At 42.6% G+C, this 22,024-nt stretch overlaps 2 protein-coding genes across 6 annotated transcripts in view; one reads left to right on the plus strand and one right to left on the minus strand.

Annotated features, from left to right (window-relative positions):
• tmc6b (transmembrane channel-like 6b) lies at positions 1-13,122 on the plus strand. 2 transcript variants are annotated; one of them, XM_042431280.1, is made up of 21 exons: positions 1-290; positions 3,339-3,521; positions 4,288-4,418; positions 4,808-4,975; positions 5,794-5,949; positions 6,055-6,163; positions 6,256-6,340; positions 8,094-8,351; positions 8,628-8,842; positions 8,974-9,118; positions 9,338-9,493; positions 9,689-9,867; positions 9,963-10,053; positions 10,205-10,302; positions 10,426-10,521; positions 10,603-10,678; positions 11,428-11,561; positions 11,674-11,850; positions 12,011-12,089; positions 12,247-12,333; positions 12,424-13,122. In XM_042431280.1, the coding sequence occupies exons 2-21, from the start codon at positions 3,466-3,468 to the stop codon at positions 12,436-12,438; spliced, it is 2,511 nt and encodes an 836-aa protein (XP_042287214.1). In that variant the 5' UTR covers positions 1-290; positions 3,339-3,465; the 3' UTR covers positions 12,439-13,122. The 2 variants fall into 2 exon arrangements, with proteins under 2 accessions (XP_042287214.1, XP_042287222.1); XM_042431288.1 differs by lacking the exon at positions 1-290 and adding an exon at positions 297-3,219.
• notum1b (notum, palmitoleoyl-protein carboxylesterase b) overlaps positions 12,912-22,024 on the minus strand; it is a 12,729-nt gene continuing 3,616 nt past the window's right edge. For 2 of the 4 annotated variants that reach the window (XM_042431345.1, XM_042431336.1), the window contains 10 exons: positions 18,736-18,788; positions 18,525-18,620; positions 17,908-17,968; positions 16,960-17,018; positions 16,238-16,340; positions 15,955-16,146; positions 15,768-15,865; positions 15,518-15,665; positions 15,379-15,426; positions 12,912-14,383 (listed from right to left, as the gene is read on the minus strand). In XM_042431345.1, the coding sequence (XP_042287279.1) occupies positions 14,032-14,383; positions 15,379-15,426; positions 15,518-15,665; positions 15,768-15,865; positions 15,955-16,146; positions 16,238-16,340; positions 16,960-17,018; positions 17,908-17,968; positions 18,525-18,570 (1,107 nt within the window). In that variant the 5' untranslated portion in view covers positions 18,571-18,620; positions 18,736-18,788 and the 3' untranslated portion in view covers positions 12,912-14,031. Of the gene's footprint in view, positions 14,384-15,378; positions 15,427-15,517; positions 15,666-15,767; positions 15,866-15,954; positions 16,147-16,237; positions 16,341-16,959; positions 17,019-17,907; positions 17,969-18,524; positions 18,621-18,735; positions 18,789-20,253; positions 21,000-22,024 lie in introns of those variants that run through there. The other 2 variants (XM_042431331.1, XM_042431355.1) reach the window with 2 other exon arrangements.

Genomic DNA, 22,024 nt, shown 5'->3' on the forward strand with positions numbered 1-22,024 from the left:
AATCTTTTTGAGGGGTCAACCATACGTTACTTCGTTGACGGTGAAGGATCCTATCGATGAATAGATTCAGATATATGAGGACAATGACAAAGGTTAAGACCTTAACTGGTAATTTCTTATGTGACGGAAAGCCTAGCTCTCGGTTTTACTGTTGTATTTTGGGAGAAGTAAAAACACAACACCCCTCCAGGACAATGGTTTCTCCCCCCTCTCCGGGTTGCTGTTGCGGACTATTTTGACTGACATACTGTCGAACACCGACCCGACTGGTTAATCAAGTCATAGACCGGGTGAGTGAACCATGACTGCTTGCTTTTATTAGATATTGTCCTGGCTTTGCTAAAACTAGGTCATTCTAGTTTTATAAACCAGCAGATTTGTTGTCACCTGTAAAGTAAACTTGTCAAACTTCATGAAACTCATTGGCAGGTTGACAAGCACGCAGCCTGCCGTTAGCCGTTAGTCGTCTCTATTTCAACCGTTAGTTAACGTTTAAACTAATTGGTAACAGAGGAGCTGGTGTTTTTAAGAGTGATAAAATGTATGAGTTAGCTCCCTTGTCGCTCAGAGATGTGAGCTTGTTCAGCAGAAAAGCCTGCAGAAGTGATTACAGATTCACAGTCTCGGGTGAATGAGCTTTTGTCGTCAATCGGGCAACGGCTGGGTGGTTTGTTGTGATAAGAGTCTTTACTCTGCTTTGTTACATGTCAGGATGTTTAGAAGCTTGGATAGACAGGCAGACAGAAAGATAGATTTTTGCCACATCAGTGTTTAGACCTCTGGAGTTTCCAGTGTCTGTGATCTCGCCAACAGTGAACCTATAATTTCGTGTCCTTTTTCTGAATGAAGGCAGAGACTTGCTGTTCTTGGCCTAGGAGTGTAATAACAGTGTACTTCTGCATGTAGTGAACAGATTTGTGCATCCACATTTTCCCTTTTCCCTTCTTCTTCGTCTTCTCCCCAGTTTACAGTCTGCTCCTTTATTCCTCTCTGTTCTGTTTCTTGTCACCCCACCTTTCCTGAAGCAAACTGTGATGCCTAACTCACAACATGAGGGTATTGTAATACAAGTCTCCCTGCTGCCAAACAAAGTTTACTGTAGCTTTGTGCCTCCCTCTGTTGCTTTTTCTCACTGCTCCGGGAACTTGCCATGCAGTTGTTGAGATCTGTCAGGGTGGACAGATTCCTTTACATTGCTTCTTTCCCTTCACCCTCACGCGTCTGCTGATAACGGCCTCCTGTTCTCTATTTCTTCCTCTGGAAAACGCCTACCCACTTATGTGATTCAAGCAGTGTTTTCATTTGTGGACAGTGACTTCACTTCTGTGACTAAGATTAGACTTGCAACTCCATTGTGATGTTGCATACAACTTATTATCTTTTTTGAAATGTTTTCTAATGAACTTGTAACCCATCTTAAGGGTAGAAAACAATCTGCATTCTGTTATCTCTTGCTTTGTCTTTTATTTGGCAGCCGTGCAGCTCAACCCTGACCCCCTGTCAGGCTGTGTCGAGTTTGTCCCACTCCAACATCCTGCCCTGTCCCGGAGGACTGCTTCAATATTAGTAATCATATAAACACCCAGCAAGACTGAAAGCTCGCTTTCGTATAGACAACGACCTGGGATTATGCAGTGTTGTGTAAAGCCTTTGTTTTTTTTCTCTATGCCCTGCAGGATTGAGAAACAGACAGAATCAAAGTCACACAAAAAGAGATTAATGGAAAGGAACATATAGAATAGGAAATGGACATTTAAGGAAAGTGTAATATGATCCTGGAAGTTCAGTTCATGGGAAAAGTATGTTTGAGAGTGAAGAAAACAGAGTAGATGTTCGCAGTCGATTTTCATTACAGGTCCTGAAGAGAACAAGGTCAAAAGAGGGTTTAAAATTGATGGTGGTATACTGGCATTTTTGAGCCATTTAGTCATTTAGGGTGTGTTGACTGATATTCAGAGCTGCACCGTGCTTCATCTATGCTGTTGATATAATATTTACAAAGGAAGAGAAATAGAAAGTACTCCACCCTGTGAAAAACATTTGGTCTGTGCGCGCATGTATGTTGTTAATCAGTCAGTACTCTTCAAACACACCCAGAACCCCACTTGATATGGTGGATGCCATATGTTACTGGTGTAGGAGCTTCTTACTGGAAAGCGAACCTCAAAGCTTGGTAGTGGTTAAGTAATTGCTCAGTTTAAGGGGAATTTTGCAGCTTTTCTTACTTAACCAGAATGAGACAAACTTGTATGCCTAAACTTGTATGGACCAATCATTACAGCTCTTGTGTTCACATGAACATACAAAACCCTTAAAGTCACATTAGCACTTGGAAGTACTGTTTCTGCTCTGGGTCAATGTAAACAGGAAGTAGAGCTGAAGTTCGGCTGCCATGTGATCAAATAGACATCCAGTAATTGAGGTGAAGAGGATGTGCTCACCTTTCACCATACTTTCAGATAGGCCTGAGTCCTAAAACAATATTGTCATGCTAAATACTCATTAATTTAGTGTCAAATTTTGTAGTGCACCGCACCTCCTGACTGAGAGGTGTATGGGTATGTTTGCAGGTCATCTGTGATGGCCAAAGCCAAAGCAGAATTTAAAGCTGTTTTGTGTTTCTGCTCCGCTCCGTCAAGACTTGGATAAATCTAGGAAAGCGTTTTTATTGGTCCCTAATGAATATCTGGATTTGATTTCCTTCAATCCCAAACACTCCTCTAATGTTTTGTTTTACAACCTCTGTGATCATGTTTTAAATCAGCAGGACAAATCCTCTCCGGATCTTTTATGAAAGTTTATAGAAGATGTAAAACATACTGTAGGACAGATTTTTTGATGGAAGTGTAGGACTTAAAAATGCCAACAAACACACAGGAACCAACACGCTTCCTCCAAACCTACGATATGACACACTCTGACTGTGAACTCTAACAATGCATCATTCTGTCTCCGGGCATTAATATTCATTTCATCGGTGACACTGCGCCATCTGACTGACCACGGGCTTCAACACAAGCGGTGCCACAATGGAGCTCTCATGAGTCTGGACAAAATGACGTAATCCCTCATGACAAGTCAGCCTCATGAGAGATTTGTCACCTCACTGATTGTTGAAGGGCTTTGAATGGCACGCGTAACATTTTAAACACAGGCCTCTAGGTTTGATTCTCCACTCAGCGGTTAAAAATGTGAGCAGGACGAGTAGCAACATGACGAGTGAGTTCAAATTCCAAGGAAGTCTGTCGGTATTCCTTCCTTCACCTACCTCTAACTCACTCATTGCACTGCCCCCCCCCCCCCCCCTCCTCCCCCCTCCTTTTCTCCTCCTCTCTCAGGTAGACCAGTAAACACCATGGTGGGAGTGGAGCGCAGGTCTGAGCAAGGGAGGGTGTGATCCCTGTGCGATTGGTCGACACAGAGACAAACGACCGGACAGATCGGAAAGATCAGAGGAGGAGAAGAATGGCACGAAATGTTAACTTTGACCTGAGCCACCCCCTCATGGAAGCCGGACTGGAGTGAGTGTTAGAGAAATTTTTTTTGTCTTTTCACGTTCCTTTTGTTTTCTGTTAGGTTTGCCGTTTGAAGCGTTACTCGATGTGAATGGCGTGAGAGTAACAGGGAGTTGGAGGAAAATAAGGAACAGAGATGACAGGATCAGCTGGGCTCTTTGATGTCTTGTTAGACACTAAATGGGAGGGCAGAGTGTCCCAGAGCTTTCATTTATGTTTTTTTTTTTTTTAAAACCAACCTCCACTTCACTGTCTCACTGAAACGATATCTAGATATCATATCATTTGGTTGAAAACGTGTGTGTGTGTGTGGTGTGTGTGTGCATATACTTTCTGTCTCTGTGACAGTTTCCATTTCAAACAGCTCAGACCTGACCTGGCTTCTGTGTGGCCCTCTTCCTGTGCTATTTGTGTAAACGTACTAAGTGAGAGGGAACTGCACTTGCTGTATTTTCTCATGTTTTTTTTGTTTTATTTTTCTTTTACTTTAAAACAAAAACAGCCAGTCCACTTGGCTTTGACCTACAGTACATCTAGATCATGCGGTCCCCAGAGAGTCTTCTTTGGGTTGTTTAATTGCAGTTCCTCTCCGGGAGTGCTTGTGCATGAGTCAGACGGTCATCACGTTTTATCTGGAGTCTTTTCAGTGGTCAGCAGCCCTTTAAACATCCTGGATTCAAAGTGTGTCTCTGAGCCTGTGTTTCTTAGCCTTTATCTCTCTCTTTCCTGTTTTTGCATGTGTTCTCATATCCATGTGTCCCTCTGTTGTCAGGAGCCCGGCAGATGAGGAAGGTGTTCATGACTCGTTCAACCAGCTGATAGCCGAGCAGTCCCAGAGTGGAGGACAGTCTGATGCCTACGAGCTGCAGCAGCTACAGAGAGAACTGGACGAGGAGGGTCGAGGTACTGTTTGACAAGCATGTCTGCATGTGGAAGGCTGAATCTGTACAAGAACTGGGTGACATATGAATATGATATTGATATTGTGACATAGATTAGATATCATTTGACATTTGGAGATTGTAATATTTTCATATAGTTTAAGTGTCATTTCCTGATCTTAAAGATTATACTACAGTTACTGAAAGTGATTCACTTTTCTCAAGTGTTCTAGCTGAGTGAATGTCCACATTACTGGTATTACTAATAAAAAATGTGTATCATTAAAGCACAATTGATCATCCCCCAAAATGTCAAATAAATATTGAGGTTAAAAATATCATTATCATTTATTTTCTCTGTCTTTTCCAGCAGTGGCAGTATTTTTCATTTTGTGTGTTTTTTTTCCCCAGATAATGTGGCCTACTTGTCCAGCCCCGGGCAAGAGTTCAGGGGAAGTAGGCAGCAGGGAAGGGAAGTGGATTGGATGGATGATGAAAGACAGATAGACCCCCTTGTGGGTGAACGATGGTCCTCAGCCACCATGAAGATCCTGTCCTCCATGCCCAGCCGCACCATCGGTAGGTCCTGCAGAAAGCCAGTAGAGATGATACTGATGCATACAGAGAGATCATTTTAGTTTTGGTGGGTTTCACCACGTTGTGGACAGCTGCTCTCAACTTCTGCTTGCCATCTTGTGGTTATAGGAGTTACTGTATGTGCATTTGATACTGTATATAGTAACAGGCTTAACCAACAAAGTAACGTACTGTGTTATCACGGGTATCGTCAGGAGGAACTAACTAGGCTGTACTGGTGCCGCGCTGCACACGTTGAGCCCCAAAAGATAAAAACAGAATCAGTTGAGCAGAGTTTCATGGGGAAGCAGTTTGTCTGTCATCTTCCTGTCAGTCTGTGGCGAGTCAGGTGCTTCAGCGTGAATATGGCTCGATAGCTGATTTTAGCTGTGAAACATGGTACATCTGTTGGTTTGACTATCAACATTGGAAACAGAAGTGGTATATAACCGTTTATCTTTCAGTACTTTCTCTCTGAAAACAGTCATATAGAGTAATTAAAACCACAACATCCCTGATTTGAGTCTAGACAGAGACATTTGAGTCATCTCTCCCTCTCCCTCATTTCATAGTCATTTATCTCTACTATATGTGATAAAGGCTTATTTAGATTTTAGTGTTGATGAATGCTGAGAATTTTTTTGTCATGAGATGGTTATTTTGCTCATAACTATGCAAAGAACAGAGATAGAGATGATATATCCTGAAGCCATGTGTGTAGTACTCAGTTAAACTTTGTTTCTGGAGAATTGTTCAGTGCTGACGGAGAATCTTTGTATATGGTGCTGATCCCTTCTCTGACCAGTCTGCTCCTCTCCCAGGCCGCAACAGGGGAGCTATCATCTCTCAATACTACAACAGAACCATGCAGCTTCGGAGACGCAGGCAGAGCAGACCCACCATCCCACACTTAGATCGCTCTGCCAGACCGAGCATACGAGGTTACGGCATGGAGGGAGACACCACTGACGCAGATGGTGAGGACAGTAACATGCGCAGTTAGACAGTGTTGACGCTAGCATAAAAATCTGTGTCTGACAAATTCGTAATGTAAGCAAAGTTGTCCCCTCTGTGTGGTATAGTGGATAAAAGGGAACGTCTGGTGAACAACCTGCAGAATCTGTCAGTGAGCGACAGGGTCAGGATGCTCCGAGCGATGCCTCTCAGCGTGGCTGAGAAGCGTGAACTCAGGTACATGTGGTCCTTGATCTAATTGTTCCTACTGAGATAACTTCTATTTTGTATGTATCAGTCTGATTTTCTCTCTATCTGTCTGTCAACAGGACGTCAGCATTACACAAGGAGAGACGCACGCAGTCTGGGAGTCAGATCCCCTGTTGCAGTCAACTCAAGTATTACATCATCATTGTGAGTCACTTGCTCAACCAGGAACTGCTTCCTTGTTTCTTCCTGCATTTATTTTTTTCGCTCCCTGACAGGGTATGTAGACTGAACCAATTTGTATTTTCAGTGACCCCTTCATGAATCAAGCAGACAGGAAGTTTATTCAGCAATTGTTACTTATTGAGTTCAGTCCGCTGTGCACACTCCACACATCAAAGCTTAAAAATCACACCTAAGCTCGTCTGCCTGTTTTACACCCTTCTCTTTGTGATTGAAAAAGATCTAATAAAGGAAATCAATGAGAAACCGCAGCTGTTACCGCATTTCACCTCATCAGTGTACTTTATGAAAATGTTAAAGTCCCCTCAGTCAAATGTGTTTTTCTTTTTGTTTCTTCAGTTGGATGTTTGAGCTTCACTGCGTAGGACGATGTTTGTGCAGAGTTTGACACTAGAAACTGTTTTCGCATTCATCGGCCGAAACTGGAAAGTTCCTCTGTACTCACATGAAATCTGATTTTAAGGCGTGTATCTTATGTGATAACTATCACAACTATTTTGGAGCCAGTCACGGTCCAGTAAACAACTTACCCAAGTGTGATGTGGAAACGTGAAGCTAGCTGTGCACTGAGAATAGACTTTATACTGAAAATAAATATGCAAATCTTTTTTTTCCAAAAGTTCATACAAATAATTATTCAAAGCAGAGTATTTATAAACATGTCTGGTGGAGATTTTTAAGGGGTGTTGCAACAACTGTTTTTCTGAAGGGCCTTATGCACTGAAGTGTAGCTGCAGCTCATAAAATGAAGTATGAGTAAATTGGTTTTAGGTAAGTTAATGAGGAAGGATGAACATTTTATTCTCAGTGCTTGCTAACTAGCACTAAAGTGAATCTAACTTCATCTTGACTCATTGTTCATTTTACTTTTGCAGTTTTGACATGTAAAATGGGTCTTTTGGAGGTGTAGAGTCAGTGAATCTAGTGACAGAGATGCTCACAGCTTTTTATAGTGCAATCTGGGAATTTTCCATGGATCAAAATTTCCAGTGCACTGAAGTGATTTTGGCACTAGCAACGCTTTAAAATGGCTATGAAAATGGCTGACGTCTTGAGGAATTCATGACCTACTGAACTAGGCGGCAGTTTGAGAAACGCCCTAAATCCTGGATAAACATTAGCAATATATTGATAGTAGTATAATAATGTATAATTAGTTTACACTCACAACTACATTTGATGTACAGTGAGTCATTTATTGAGCTTTAAGGTTTACCCTTTGTACACACTAGTCTTTATGGCCAGTATTACAGTACATGTAATAATTACATCATCTGTCTAAACATAATGTCCTTATAGTTATGCCTGATTCAAGAAGATTGAATGTTTACTCAAAAGATATTTGAATTAATATCAGTTTTTATGCAGTGGGAACACCCACATGCATAAAAAGCCAAAACACATTCTCCTCTAAGGCTGTAATTGGGTGTCAGTGGGTATTTCCTGTAGGTGTTGTATTCCCTCTGTTGCCCAGGCATAAATGCCCCTCTGAGCATGAGTCACATTATCAGGCTCACAAAAACTAAACAACAAACACATGTGGACGCTTGTGCCTGGAATTATACCGGTGCATTGTGAGTCATGTTCAGTAGGATGTGGATTTTTTTTCTGTATCACAATTAGTTTTTTCTTAATTAACATTATATAATGCAGTATCAAAAAAATAAGTGATTGCAGTGATTTATTCCCACCCTGTTCACACACTTTCTCCTCTCAGGCTTTGAGACAGAGCTGGTACAGCTGGCTGTCCTTCCTGCACTCCCTCCAGCTGTGGCAAGTGGCACTGAAGAGAGTGAGCGGGCGTTTCGGCACCGGAGTCCTCTCTTACTTCCTGTTCCTTCAGACCTTACTCTTCTTCAACGTCTTCCTGTTCCTGGTGACGGGCGCGTTCATGGTGCTTCCTCAGGCAGTGCACCCTCCAGCGCTGCCAGCAGGGAGACGCTCCTTCTCTGGACTGGAGCTCCTCACTGGAGCGGTAAGCTGTGCACTTTGGTAACATGTTATTACAACATCTCCCAAAGGCTATGAGAAGAAGAAAACCCTCACCACATCCTCCAGAAGCTTTAGAACTGTATGATGAATTCCCAGCAACAAAAACATCTTTAAACAGCTGGAATTAAGTCTCATAACAGTCATATTTTCTTGTTTGTTGTCAACACTATGATTAACGGTCGACATGAATCAACAAACATGTTGCAGAAAGGTAAAACTGGAAGCTAAATTGACTATTTTCCATCTTTTTCTGCCTCAGGGCTATTTCTCAGACACAGTGATGTATTATGGGTACTACTGTAACTACACACTGCATAAGAGCTGCAGGGACGATGATGGAGGGAAGAATGTCTCCGTGACCAACGGAACCAATCTGGACTGCGTGTCGAAGTCTCTTACGTACAACATGCCGATTGCATACTTCTTCACCATAGGAGTGGCCTTCTTCATCACATGTATCATCCTCGTGTACAGGTATCTGAACACAAACTATACCAACATAACAGTCTTTTTTTTAATGTAATAATATCTGCTCTAGGCTTGCTTCATCCTCAGGCTCTGTTTCTGTATTCTGATGCATGTTTTTACACACAATCCCCCGACAGCATGTCAAAGTCGTTTGGTCAGAGCTTCCGAATCGGCAAATCTCACAGCATCCTGGCCATGAAGGTCTTCTGCTGCTGGGACTTCAAGGTCCTCAAAAAAACCTCTGTCGAGCTCATGTCTGACAATATCTACATCCAGCTCAAGGTAGGCTGAAACACAAACACACTCACACACACATTCTTGAGATAGCGTAAACACATCCTCCCTCTCTTTGTCTCCCTCTCTGTCACATAATTGGCAGGCAAGAATGTGATGATCTAATACATTCTTCTCCCTCTGTATCCCCTTTTCTTTGTCCTTCCCTCACAATATCCATCCTTTCTCCCTCACGGCATCTCTCTTTCTGTTCTCTTCCCTGTGCAGGAGCTGCTAGCAGAGGTGAGTCATAAACAGGTCAAGAACACCATGTGCCAGAAGCTGTGGAGACTGACGGTCCATGGCCTGGCCTGGACTATCTGCATAGCAAGCACCACCGCCTGTGCGGCCGGCATTTACTACTTCTCTGATTATATGCACAAGGTGAGGCGGGGTGGGTTCAGGGTCCAAAGTAAACACTCACTAAGCATCGAACACTTGTAAATGTTTCAGGTGGATAAGTTAAGAGGGTCACCTTCAGGCTGCATTTGTTGTCTTTTCTTATACAGACTTACTAGTCTTATTTTTTCTTACAGCAGCCATTCATATACAGTATGTCTCTGCTGTTTCTCCCCACAGAACCTCCAGCAAAGTTCTCGTAATGCCTCCCAGGACCCCTTGTTGAACGAGGCCAGCCTGCTGGCTCTCCCTGTGGTGGTGTCCCTCATCAACCTGCTGCTGCCCGGCCTGTTCAACCTCGCGGCCTGGATGGAGGAGTATGACTCACCTTCTGTACGCACATATGTCGCCATTGGCAGGTATGAGCAGGGGAGCTGCAGGTTGCAAGTTCATAAAGAGTTAAAGAAAGCGCAGAAGAACTGATGGATTTGGTTGCTTCTCTTTTGTTTTCTAGAAACTTGATGTTGAAAGTGAGCATCCTCGGAGTCCTCTGCTACCACTGGCTGGGTCGAGTGGCTACTGACCCAGGAAGTATTGGCCTCAAGGTAACATAAATGATGAGATATTGTTTTCTATTCCTGACTTCAGGACTCTGGTTCTGTCAGAGAAGACACATTTTACACACAGAAATATTTTTCTAATCTTTATAATGTGACTTTGTTGGTGTTGTGTCTGTTTTGAATATTTTGTCTCTAGTGCTGGGAGAGTTTTGTTGGCCAGGAGCTTTATCGCTTCCTACTGATGGACTTCATCTTCACACTACTGGACACCTTGTTTGGAGAGTTTCTTTGGAGGTGGGTCATTCATAAATAAGTCCTTGGTAATTCTGTAGCTCCTGTTATTTTTTGCTCTATTTCTTTGTCAGTTTCTTTTCTGTATCACCGTTTTGATCTAATTTCTCCTCCTTCTGTCTGCAGATTGTTTTCTGAGAAGGTGCTGAAGAGAAGGAGGAAACCAGTGTTTGATATCGCAAGGAATGTCCTGGAACTCATCTATGGACAAACATTGGCCTGGTACAGAACTTCCTGTTAAGATGTACATGCAGACATGTCAAGTTGTTTCTTGGTAATGACAATGAACTTTGTGTTTTTCAGGTTGGGGGTTCTTTTCACTCCTCTCCTGCCTGCTGTGCAGATTCTCAAACTGCTGTTGCTCTTTTATATAAAGAAGGTACTGTAGCCTCTTCCTGCAGAACTGAACCACATAAATCTCCAGACTACGTCATCATTGCTTCCTGTGACAGTAGCTACTTTTCACTAGACAAATGCTATTGTTTCTTAAAATGGCACAATCACACAAATCATGTTGAGATAATCCACTGGTATGCATCTGTTTATCAAAGAGGTGATAAAAAGATGGTGAATCAGATTCTCTAATTAAAATCACAACAGTCATCTTAACTAAATCAATATTGTTTTTTCAGTGGCAGGCAGTGAAACATGCAGCACATGTTCAGTTTTTACTCTCTCTGTCCCTCTTTCATGATTTTCTCCATGTTTATTTACATACTTTATCTGCATTTTCCTGGAAAGTGAAATGCAAAATCTTTAAATAGAAACGTTGAAATTAAATTGAAATGCTCAAAATAAAAACTTGAGCTCAAGACAATTCATTTTGTACAAATTCAGTAAGACACATTTTTGTCACCTTTTGACACTGCATGTTTACATGTGTGCACACTGTCTGTAAAGCAGATAAGTCTGTGCTGCAACCACACAGTATGTGTTGTATACACTGTGTACTGCGTGTATCTGGGCTGATGAGCGAAGTATTTTTCATGTAACAAATGTCTGATGTCACGCCTGCTAAATGCTATCATATGTTGCCAGTTTGACTTTCTCTCTCTTGTTCTGGAGCATCTGATAGTTGGTATGGAAGTTTTGACCTCTGACCCCGGCCTGTGTTTTTTCCCCCCACAGAGCAGCGTGATGATGAACTGTCAAGCTCCAAGGAAGCCGTACAGAGTCAGCCAGATGACGACCATCTTCATCACTCTCCTCTGCTTCCCCTCCTTCCTCGGTGCCTCCGTGTCTGTCACATACACCATGTGGAGGTACACACACACACACACAGTTGTGTTTGATTTTTGTTGATTTTGAGTTTTCCTCAAAGACATTCGCACACACAGTCTGACTGTCTGCCTGTTTTCTGTCTTCTGTCCTCAGCATCACACCCTCCTCATCGTGCGGTCCATTCCGCGAACTCAAAACCATGTTTCAGGCAGGGAAGCGCTGGGTGGAAGAACTGGAAAAAGATAACCCCAACCTGTCCCTGCTGGCCAGGGCTCACTCCTATCTGGTGGAAAATCCTTTCTTCCTGTTTGTAGGAGCGGGCATCTTTCTGTGAGTCACACACACACACACACACACACACACACACACACTAACTTCTACCAGCTCTGTATAGAGATGCTGATCAATACATGATCAAACTGCATTATTGTTGAGATCAGTGTTGTTTGGTTGTATTTATTTGATGGACTCTGTCTTTTCTTTCCATCAGGATCGTCATCTACTTCCACAGTCAGGTGGTGGACGGTCAAAGGAAGATCATCAGCTTACTGCAGGAGCAGATAGAAAATGTAAGCAAATCTTTCTAATGATAAATTTAACCATGAATCAGACTGAAATGTTCTCAAGTGAATAGAATTTCTGTTCTTTCTTTGCTGATGTTTCTTGTGTAAATTTGTCACCATCTCTGCCTCTTCCTCACTTCCCTCTTTATCTCTGCCTGCTCAGGAGGGAGAGGATAAGAAGTTTCTCATAACTCGTCTGCAGTCCATCCACGAGCAGAAACGAACCCCCGCTCGACGATTCACAAGTCAGGTGGGTCTCTGATGCCCTGGTGCTTTTTGACTGAAACTAAAAAAGTTTCTATACCCTGACCTCCACTTATTTCCTTTTTTTTTTTTCTAGGACTCTGGCTGTTGAAATCATGACATCTCTGTCTTCAGTAGACAAACTATCTCAGTTTTCTGAACACTGATCGATGTCTGGAGAAATCTTTAACCAACTGGAATGATAACTTGAAAGGACTACTGTACATATGACAGAAATGCATTTGGTGAATTTTAATTTTTGGCTAGGGTTTTTATAGTAGGAGTATTTGAAGAGTGAGGAAACAAACATGGTGGCAATGTTGAGTCGAACAAAGCTGTCCACTTTATACTGTACTGTGTATAGATTCAATATCTGAACTGAAACTTTAGGAAGTTAAATGTGATAAAATGGACAGAATAAGCCAAGAAATCTTTACGCTGACGTATCAGTTTTAAAAGGATTTCAGTCATCTCTCATAGAAGCACTTTCATATTTCATACTGTGAACAAATTGTTTTTATTCTAATTCTGGAGCAAAAGATGTAGAATATAGTTTCATTATGTGTGTATGTGTGTATGTGTGTGTTTTTTTTTTAAATGATTTTAATTTTTTTTATTAATTTTATCATTGTGTCAGTATGTTAAAGGTAAACTGTGGATGATGTGAGAGTATGATAACAATGGAAATGGTCTCAGCTGTTGTTGCAGTTGTATATTGTGTACATATGTGTCCGAGTTGTTTTTAGGATGGTAACTGTATAGTCATACTTTTGTAATTAAATTATGTTTCACCACATTAGTGTGTATTTGTATTTATTAGTGCTTATATGAGGTGTGGGCGCTACTACTGCCTCAACATGGACATTAAAATAGTTGCTACAAACCCAACAGCCACAAAGACAATATGAATTTTACCATTATCATACAGTTATTTTTTGATAAACATGCAAATAAAAAGTAAAACTTATAGGGACATTGTTACAGCAGCTAATTGTATCTGACTATACGACATATAAAATATATCTTCAGTAGAAAAATAAATATACAGGTACTTTAAAGTGGCCTGAAGAATAAAGTAATAATCTTTGTACCTTTAATTAGTAAATATTACCCATTAAATAACTATTTTTCCAAATGAGAAAAAGCAGCATATTTGGTGGAAGGTTGAGACAGCAGCACCATGGATGGATTTCTGAATGTGATATTTAGATCTGACAGAAGAGAGCACCAAATCCCCACAAATCCGCGACACTCACACGGACCGGGAGGCGGTTTCGATCCAGTGCTTTCCCATCGAGACTCAGACTATTTTAGACAACCACCATGACAGTCGCAACACACACGACACAGCACATATTAACTGTACATATACACACTGACCCCAGCTGTCAGTGTCCTCACAATAATCACATATCTATATGAATGTCTGTATGTTAAACCAAGGAGCCCATATATTGTATTTAAACAGCTCAGATTCAGTTCTTCAGGCAATATTTCAAAACTCATGAGCGACCTGATAGTGTTTGAGTTCAGTTTTTCAAATGCTGAGTTAGTTTTGTTTGTTGTCGATGGAAGACGACAGTTTGACAGTTTTTTCTCATCAGAGTTCTGTCTCCATGTTCCTGTTGTCCTCTGTTAACGTTCAACACCTTCTCATTTCTGCAGAGTACTGACACAACACACCAGCAGCGTCTAATCTGTTAACTCAGTTCCCGTTACTGAGCATGCCCAGTAGCTTCCTGGGGTCCATCCCCTGCTGCTGGGCCATCTTCTGCACGTCGAAGCCCATGTGCTTCAGGAACTGGATCACGCTCATCTCCTGACCCGTCAGCTGGTCACGGATGGTCGGGCAGGTGGGGTTACAGTGCGGCCACGGGCAGCTGTCGATCAGATGCAGAGGGCAGCCCCTCATGGGTGGGGTCTTGTGCTTTTGGTGGTTGTGGTTGCCGTGGCTACCGTTGATGGTGGTGTTGTTGTTGATGTCTTGGAGGCTGCGGTCCCAGCAGTGGAGGGCTCTGGGCAGGGAGGTGCCTTTCACCTGAATCTCCATCCAGTAGCTGCAGATAGATAGATACGGGGGGGCAAAGAGAGGAGGGTCAAAGGAAGAGAAGAGAGAACAGGATGAGCAGTCTGATTTATTTTAACCTGATGTATTTCCAGTAAATGTGGCCACGAGTCTTCAGGGAAATGAGCACTTGCACAAAACAATCTGCGCAAGCCTCTTCCAGCTTTCCTTATAAACTTCATTTCAGACATTTGTCTCCGAGTCTGGACAAAAATAAACACAGGAAGTAGCCACCTCTGCCAAAACAACAGTCAGGTGCCCAAACGGACAATGACACATTTTTCTTGTTGTAATCATTCCTCCTGTTCATACTGACCATTATGAGATCCTTTCATCGTGCACTTACAATATAAGTGATGGGGGACAAAATACAACCCTCCTTTTGTGCAAAAACATATGTAAAAGTTTATTTGAAGCTAACATGAGGCTTCAGCTGTCCCAATTAGTCAAATCAACTCAACATCTTTCAAAGTTTAAGTCTTTTTAGTGCCAAATTCCCTCTTTTTGTTATGATACTTCTACTGCAGCTGAACAGAAAAACATTGTCCGTCAAATTTTTACTAAAAAGACTAACTGTGGAAGAGATTCACTTTATCTGATGAAGTCTGACGGCCAAACTCCGTATTATCTTCAGATAAATTTTTAAACCCATTTTTACTCAAGATGCAGACTGTGGATTTGGCACCTCTCACTTACATTGTAAACACATTTGAAGGAGATCTTCTAATGGTCAATATCAACAGGAAGGATGATTACAGCGAGGAAAACCTGTTTCAATCTTCATTACAGACACTTGACTGTTGCCCAGTTGATGGGGTCAGTTGATCACAGTGGCACTACATGCTACCGTATGTAAAACGTGCTGACAATCATCTGATATGTGTGTTGAGTCAACAGCTGTATAGAATTATAACTGTATTAATTAATGATTAATGGAGAGCATCTTAATGATCTTATGTTGTTCAAGTTGTATTTGACATTACTCACGTTCTGGTAATGAGCTCATGAGACAAGCAGGCCGGAGCAAACATCGCCCTGTCGTTAAAACACAGAATCAAACAGTGAACCAAACAGTCATTGTGTTGTGCATGTGTGTGTGTGTGTTCTGTACATGTGTCACACTTACGGTACGTCACGGAGCGTGCTCCTCAGCTCCTGTCCCAGGCTTTGTATGTACCTCCACTGGCCCTCATGCACCGGCTGTCCCGTCAGGTGGATGTTGTCTACCGTCAGCTGGGCCTCGTCAAACAGCCACTGCACCACGAACACCGGGCCTGGACAGGAGAGAGGACGTCCCGCGGGTCAGACTTTTTAATGACACACCAGCCTTTTTCTTTTTTATCTCCTAGCCGTACAGGATGTGCATTGTCACTCACTTTTTAACGTGGGGTAGACTTTATACCCGAAGAAACAGTTCCACTCCTCTCCCACGTGAGCCTGTCTGCAGCTTTCTGGCACCAGTCCACCCCAGTACCTGCACGACAGCAGAGCATCACCGTTTTACAAAACCTGTGCTGTTTATCCGTCCTTTAACGCCATCTTTCTTCCACCTGTCCGTCTTACCTGATGCCTCTCTTTATGGCCTCAGTGGGGGCACAGCTGATGGTATCGAGGCAGTCGGTGAATTTGTACTGCTTGTTGTCCAGGAACCATCCGGAGTCGGCCAAACCCCTGACCTGCACTCCTCTGTGGCCCTGTGACTCCAGCTGCTCTGCAACGTGGTCCACATTCAGCAGGACGCCAGTACCGCCAGCACTGGTGGGAGGAGGAAGAGTGAAATCAGAGGGTGAAACTGAAGATTTATCTTTGGTAAAATACACACATATATACAGTAGGCGACACTGACCTGCTTCCTGCCAGAAGAAGGACCTTGGCGTTGTCCAGACCTTTTGTCAGCAGTTCGTTCACCACCTCCTTAATGATCAGAGACCCCATGAATGCATAGTCACCTGAGAACAAAAATTATATTTATTTATTACACAAGTCAAACCACTAACTCAATCTCAGCATTATACAACTGTTGAAAACCTGGAGAAAGGTTGTTGTTATGACACAACACAAAGGGGTTTTTAGGTGTTTATTAAGGTTTTAATGTGCTTATTATAGGATTATTAATGTAAATATATATCAGAAGTTACTCAGTGGTACTCAGATGTTTCTTTATTTCTGTGGCAAAGACAATGAGGATATTAAACTTTGGCATTGTGGAATGAGTAACTGATCTTGACTTCATGGAGAAATGAAAAAAAGAAAAGAGATTTAAAGGATGAAATAATGTGCGTTGGTTTGTACTATTAAATTTTAGCTCATTTACAGGGACGCCTGTACAGCTTGTGTGTCACGCCAAGTGTCTAAAACAACCACAATATAGTAGAGTTTTCAATAAGTCAGATATGATCAGAGTTTTAGTCAATATGAGGGCAAGAGGAAAGCTGTAAGTCTTGTAACAATATACACTGTAAGTGGCCGTGTCTGTTTCAAACACTCCAGCTTCCACATGACAAAGAAAACTAAACGAAACAAAACCCTCATTCAGTGAGTCAACTATTTACACCATTTGTGTCTTACAGTTGTCTTTTTTTGGCGTGGCTCCGCTCCACACGTCACTGGAGCAGTACGGGATGAACCTGCAGGAGAAAGACATCAATACTGTCAGGATTAAGAGCAAACACACACACACACACACACACACAAAACCTGAAATAAATCTAAAATCAGAGGCTTTTATTTGACTTGCGTTGCTGACAGATTGGGCAGTTATACAAATAGAACCCAACCGACAACAGACTGAGCACAAACAGTAAAAGTGGTCAAAGACTGAAAGCTGTCGCAGCAGGTTGGTAAGTTTGTATCGTCTGATAAAGATACTGCAGGAAGCTGTAGGAACAGAACAGGACCAGACTGAGAGTGTTGTTAGGCACTGATGATAAAGTTTCATGTAAGAAATGATAATCAATTACAAAAACAATACCAGCAGAGGCAGCCAATGTATTCATTAGATCCTACATGTACCTGAGTGAAAGTAATAACGCCTCAATGGAAAAATAACTGATTAAAAGTAAAAATACTGCATAATATGATCAGCATTTAAAATGATTGACGTGTTAACTTGTAAGAAGTGTTTCACTTTCATAAATCCAGCTGAGTGATACAGAAGTATTGGTAGTTTGAACTCCCTATCACTGCACCATATTTTACAAAGCTCATTTTATATTTTCCATGTGAAAGCTCATAGAGAAAACAGATAAGTGTAAAGATGGAAATATATAGTATATATATATATAAACCACATATAGTGGTTTAAAAGTCACACTGAAAATAATCAATTACTTACATTTCAACTTTTTTTTTACTTTACGAATACAATTCCCATTAGTTCTTTTTCCTGAGATGTAACTTTTTCAAGTGTGTGTGCACAAATTTAATCACTGGCATACGTGGGAAGACATACAAAGCGAGGAAGAAAAACAAATAAGTGTATCAAATACAAAGAGAGGGTCGGACATGAGCTCTTACACCATGTTGGCGTTCCACCAGTGAGGGTTTTCCTCTGGCTGAGGGGACAGAATCCCTGTTCCTGTGAAAAGAGAAAAGATCTAACATTTACTTGACTTTCAGGACAAATGTCCTCATCATACAGTCAGAAAAGCTTCAGTCACAGTGTAAGACAGGTTTAAAACGCTGGAGGCTACTTCACAAACCTTGATGTATAGGTGTGTGTTTACTGTGGGTGTGTGTGTGTTTCCCCTGTGGCAAAATAAGTCATTAAGTTTTCCCTGCTTTGGTCAGCAATTACTGCCGCACTGGCCACCAGTGTATACACAGAGAGGTCGGTGGAGAGAGGGAGGGACAAACAAGGGGTTCCCTGATGGCTGGGAGGAAAGAACCAGAGAGTTTGACTTTTAAGATGAATGCAAACTCAGCTAAAGAAGAAACACAAACATTTCTATGAATCTCGTTCATTCAGTGGAAGTTTTTTTTTTTTCCTACCGAGAGAAGCAAAAGCTCTGTAGGTTTGCGCGGACGTTTTTTTTTGCAAAAAAGCAGTACGAGCTGTGTGTGTGAAACCTCCATGTATGTCTGTGCATAAGATAAAGAGTGCATGCAGAGATATGACACACACGCTTTGTTACCTGTTCTGGTCGGTGGCCACTTGGTGGAGCTCATCAGTCTCCTCATGGTCTCGTACCTGCTGTCACAGGTCTGCCTGTTGAAACAGTACCATCCACCTGACCAACACACACACACACACACACACACACACACACCAGCTTATTAACGTGTTACTTACAGTTGTGTTTTTGTTCAGCATCTTTGTTCTTTATTTCACAGCTTCTTCCTCACCTTCTAAGAACAGCAGCCACCTCTTGCTGCCTTTAGACTCCTTGATGTAGTACCTGCATGAGACCACCAAAACAGAGCACTATGAATGTATTCGTGTCTATCATGCGCGCACACACACACGCACACACACGCACTCACACACACAGGCTTGCACAGTAGGGATGCTACCTTTGATCCACACATGAAAGATCTGGCTCTGATCGCGCTGCTAAAAATCTCTGCAGGAGCCTGTTTGGAGGCTTTCAGAGCTCTAATCAGTTATTTAAAAAAAAAAAAGAAGGCAGAAACACACAAGTAGAGGAAACTCATCATGCTGTTGGCAGCACAAACACTCGCAGGTGTTTGACAGCTTGGGTGGCACATGGAAAGTCTCATTCACACACAGTCACAGTGTTTTATATGTTGTAATTGGTGATTTTAATTGACCTGTTCCTAATTTGTTCTATGTTTTAACAATAAAAAAAAGTTTTAAATGAGATGGTATATTAATCATGTCTTTTCTAAGAGTGTGCTCAGGATTTATTTGGAAAAAGTCATGTTAGTTTCCACGGACTTGCCAACAAAAGTTGAGGTTGAAGCCTTTTTATTCACCCTCAAAAAATCCTGATAGCTTCGCTGTCTCAGCTGTTAATGATACATGCATGTGTTATACTTCATCTCAATAATATAGTATAACATTTTCTACATAGATGCAATAAATGATTGTGTTCTTTGGCTGAGATCATGAGTGAATCCTTTCCTCACATCAGAAAAGAAAAAGGACTCCAGTACCATTGACTGGTAGGTGTGGGATGATTGGCACCCTAAGACTGGGGACTCTATCTTTTTGTACTTAAATATACTAAAACTGGAAGCATTTATTTTCAGGTAGTTACTCATCACTTGTTGCACAGTAGCTGCTGTGGATGACACATGACAAATGATGGTTCGGGCACAAAGCTGCAGTCTTACTTAAATGCCTGTGGTAGTTTGCCTTAGTGTGTGTGTTTCAATCTATATCAGTAACCAGTAATGTACAAATCCATCTAATGGATTCACAGGGAAATCGTTATGGATCTATAATGTTTCACACGATTCTTCTATTCCCTCCGCTGTGGAAGAAAAACACACACACACCTGTTTGGCAAAATCTTGATCAGTCTAGTTTTATACTGTAAAGTTTAGATCTGACAACTTTGGTCCAGCAGATTTAAATGGACGCGTCCCTGCAGCTGATTCGAGGGATGAAAAGAGTTTGGCTCTCAGGGGCGCGCACTCTCTCTGTCTCACTCACGTCTGGCGCTCAGCGGCAACGCGCACCGGTTCTCCCTGAGCTGGTCCTTTGATCCATTTTGGTCACATCCGGAGTGACAGGGGAAAGAAGGGCAGGGAACTAACCCTCCAGAGTAACGCAAATTGGATGTTTGCTGAAGCAGAGCGCAACTGAGCCTCTGCGCCCTGGCTCATGGATCAAATCTCTCCAAATAGACCACAAATGATAACAGAGGTCCGTTAAGTGTTGAGAAGCAGGTCACTTACCCTGCAGGTGACCCGTCATTGCAAGTCACAGATACATTCTTCAAAAAGTGCAACTTCATGTCTTGGTCCAGCTTCTGCGCAGAGCACGGATACAGTGACTGCGCCAGGTTCTTTATCTGCACCATGAAGTTGTCCATGTTTCCCTGCACGGCTGTAAAGTCTAACGGGAAGCTCTCTGCTGCTCCTTCTACCCGCTCTCTGTACGCCGGAGTCTGCTGTTGCTGTTGCTGCACCCGCCGGGTTTGCGCCCGACCGCCGCGCACTTTCCTCGCCTCCACCGGTGCGCTCATATGGATGAACAGCAGCAGCACGCAGGAGCGCAGCGCGCACAGACCGGCCGAGCTTCTCACCACACCGCGGCTCTGCATTTCTAACTATTACTGGAAAATGTCTCTCAAGTGTGTGCGAGGCTTCTGAATAAAACACAGCATATCCTAAGAGTCGTTAGAAAGGTGAAAAGTTCTTTGAAAACGGGCGCAGACTTGGAAACGATCGCTCACGCAAGGTGTGCTGAATGAACGCAGGTTATGGATCTCCATGTTGCCTTAAGAGGCTGGCAGTTAGTTTAAAATTCACCTAAATGCAATCCCCACTTAATTTCAGTCATTAAATCGTTTGCAATTCATCCGGTAAAAGCGTCATTACGCGCGTAAAAGTCCCTTAAGTCATTTGTTGAGGAGCAGTTTAACGGTGTGATAGACGACCTGTTGGCTCTGAGTGCAGGTCCTCATGAGCTGCGGACGACGTGGGATTTTATTTGAAGTCTCTCCCTCCTCCTCCTCCTTCTCCTCCTCCTCCCTGCCCCGTGCTTCTCACTGCCGCGGGCCAATCGTTATTATCGTTGGCTGATGCTCCGCGCGGGGCGTCGGTCTCACACCCAGAGCGCGCGTCTGCCTGGCACGCCCCCTCTCAGTCGGTTCACTCGTACACTCGGTCCCTTTGATGTTGTGTCATCATATGACCACGCTGTCTTTGAAGTGTCTGTGATTGAATACGGTGTGAGGGGGAAAGACGCAGCGGGACAGACCGCTCTGCCACAGAGAGTCACAGCGTGATGCCAACAGAAACACGTTTCCAGTTGATGCACATTCAAAAGCGCGTTTTCTTTCTCTTTGTGGCTGGTGGAGATGAATCTTGTTGAGATGAGTCTCTTCTGAGGGCGATAAAGTTACTGGAAGACACAGTTTGCCAGCTGGAAGGTCAAGCTGGATGAGTAACAACTTCACAGTGGATCCTTTTTCATCCTCATCATCACCAGGAGAAACACTTTATCATCAGCTGTAGGGCTTCCAGTGGACACTCTGGGTGGGGCATTACTTCTGGGGGTCGGCATGTATGGCTGCTACAACAGGACTTCAAATACTTGCAGGATGTTTTCAGCAGATTAATATTTTGAGGAGAACCTTTCCTTCTTCTTTAGGATTTAAGCTTTTACAAAAAGTGATTTGCTGAGTTCAAGACTGCATTTTCCTGCAGTTTCATCAAATCATCTGATCATTTCTAACACATGATCTGTCTCACTATTCTTCTCCATCAGTTTGAGCCCCACCAAGTGTTCAGAACTGCTAGTTGTGAGCTTTCACTCCAAAGAGAAACTGTATTCTTAAGATTTTCCGTTCAGTGTCCACAGATGATAATTGCTTCTGGTATAACTCCTCCTTTAAACCACATTTTCTCTCTGTGGTGACGCTGACTCCTGGTTTTATTGCTGGATCTTCTGTAGACAGAAGCAGCTTCTCTTTGATTCACACTGACTAGACAGAAAGTAACA

This window comes from Thunnus maccoyii, chromosome 2, assembly GCF_910596095.1.
Source record: "Thunnus maccoyii chromosome 2, fThuMac1.1, whole genome shotgun sequence".
Taxonomy (NCBI): domain Eukaryota; kingdom Metazoa; phylum Chordata; class Actinopteri; order Scombriformes; family Scombridae; genus Thunnus; species Thunnus maccoyii.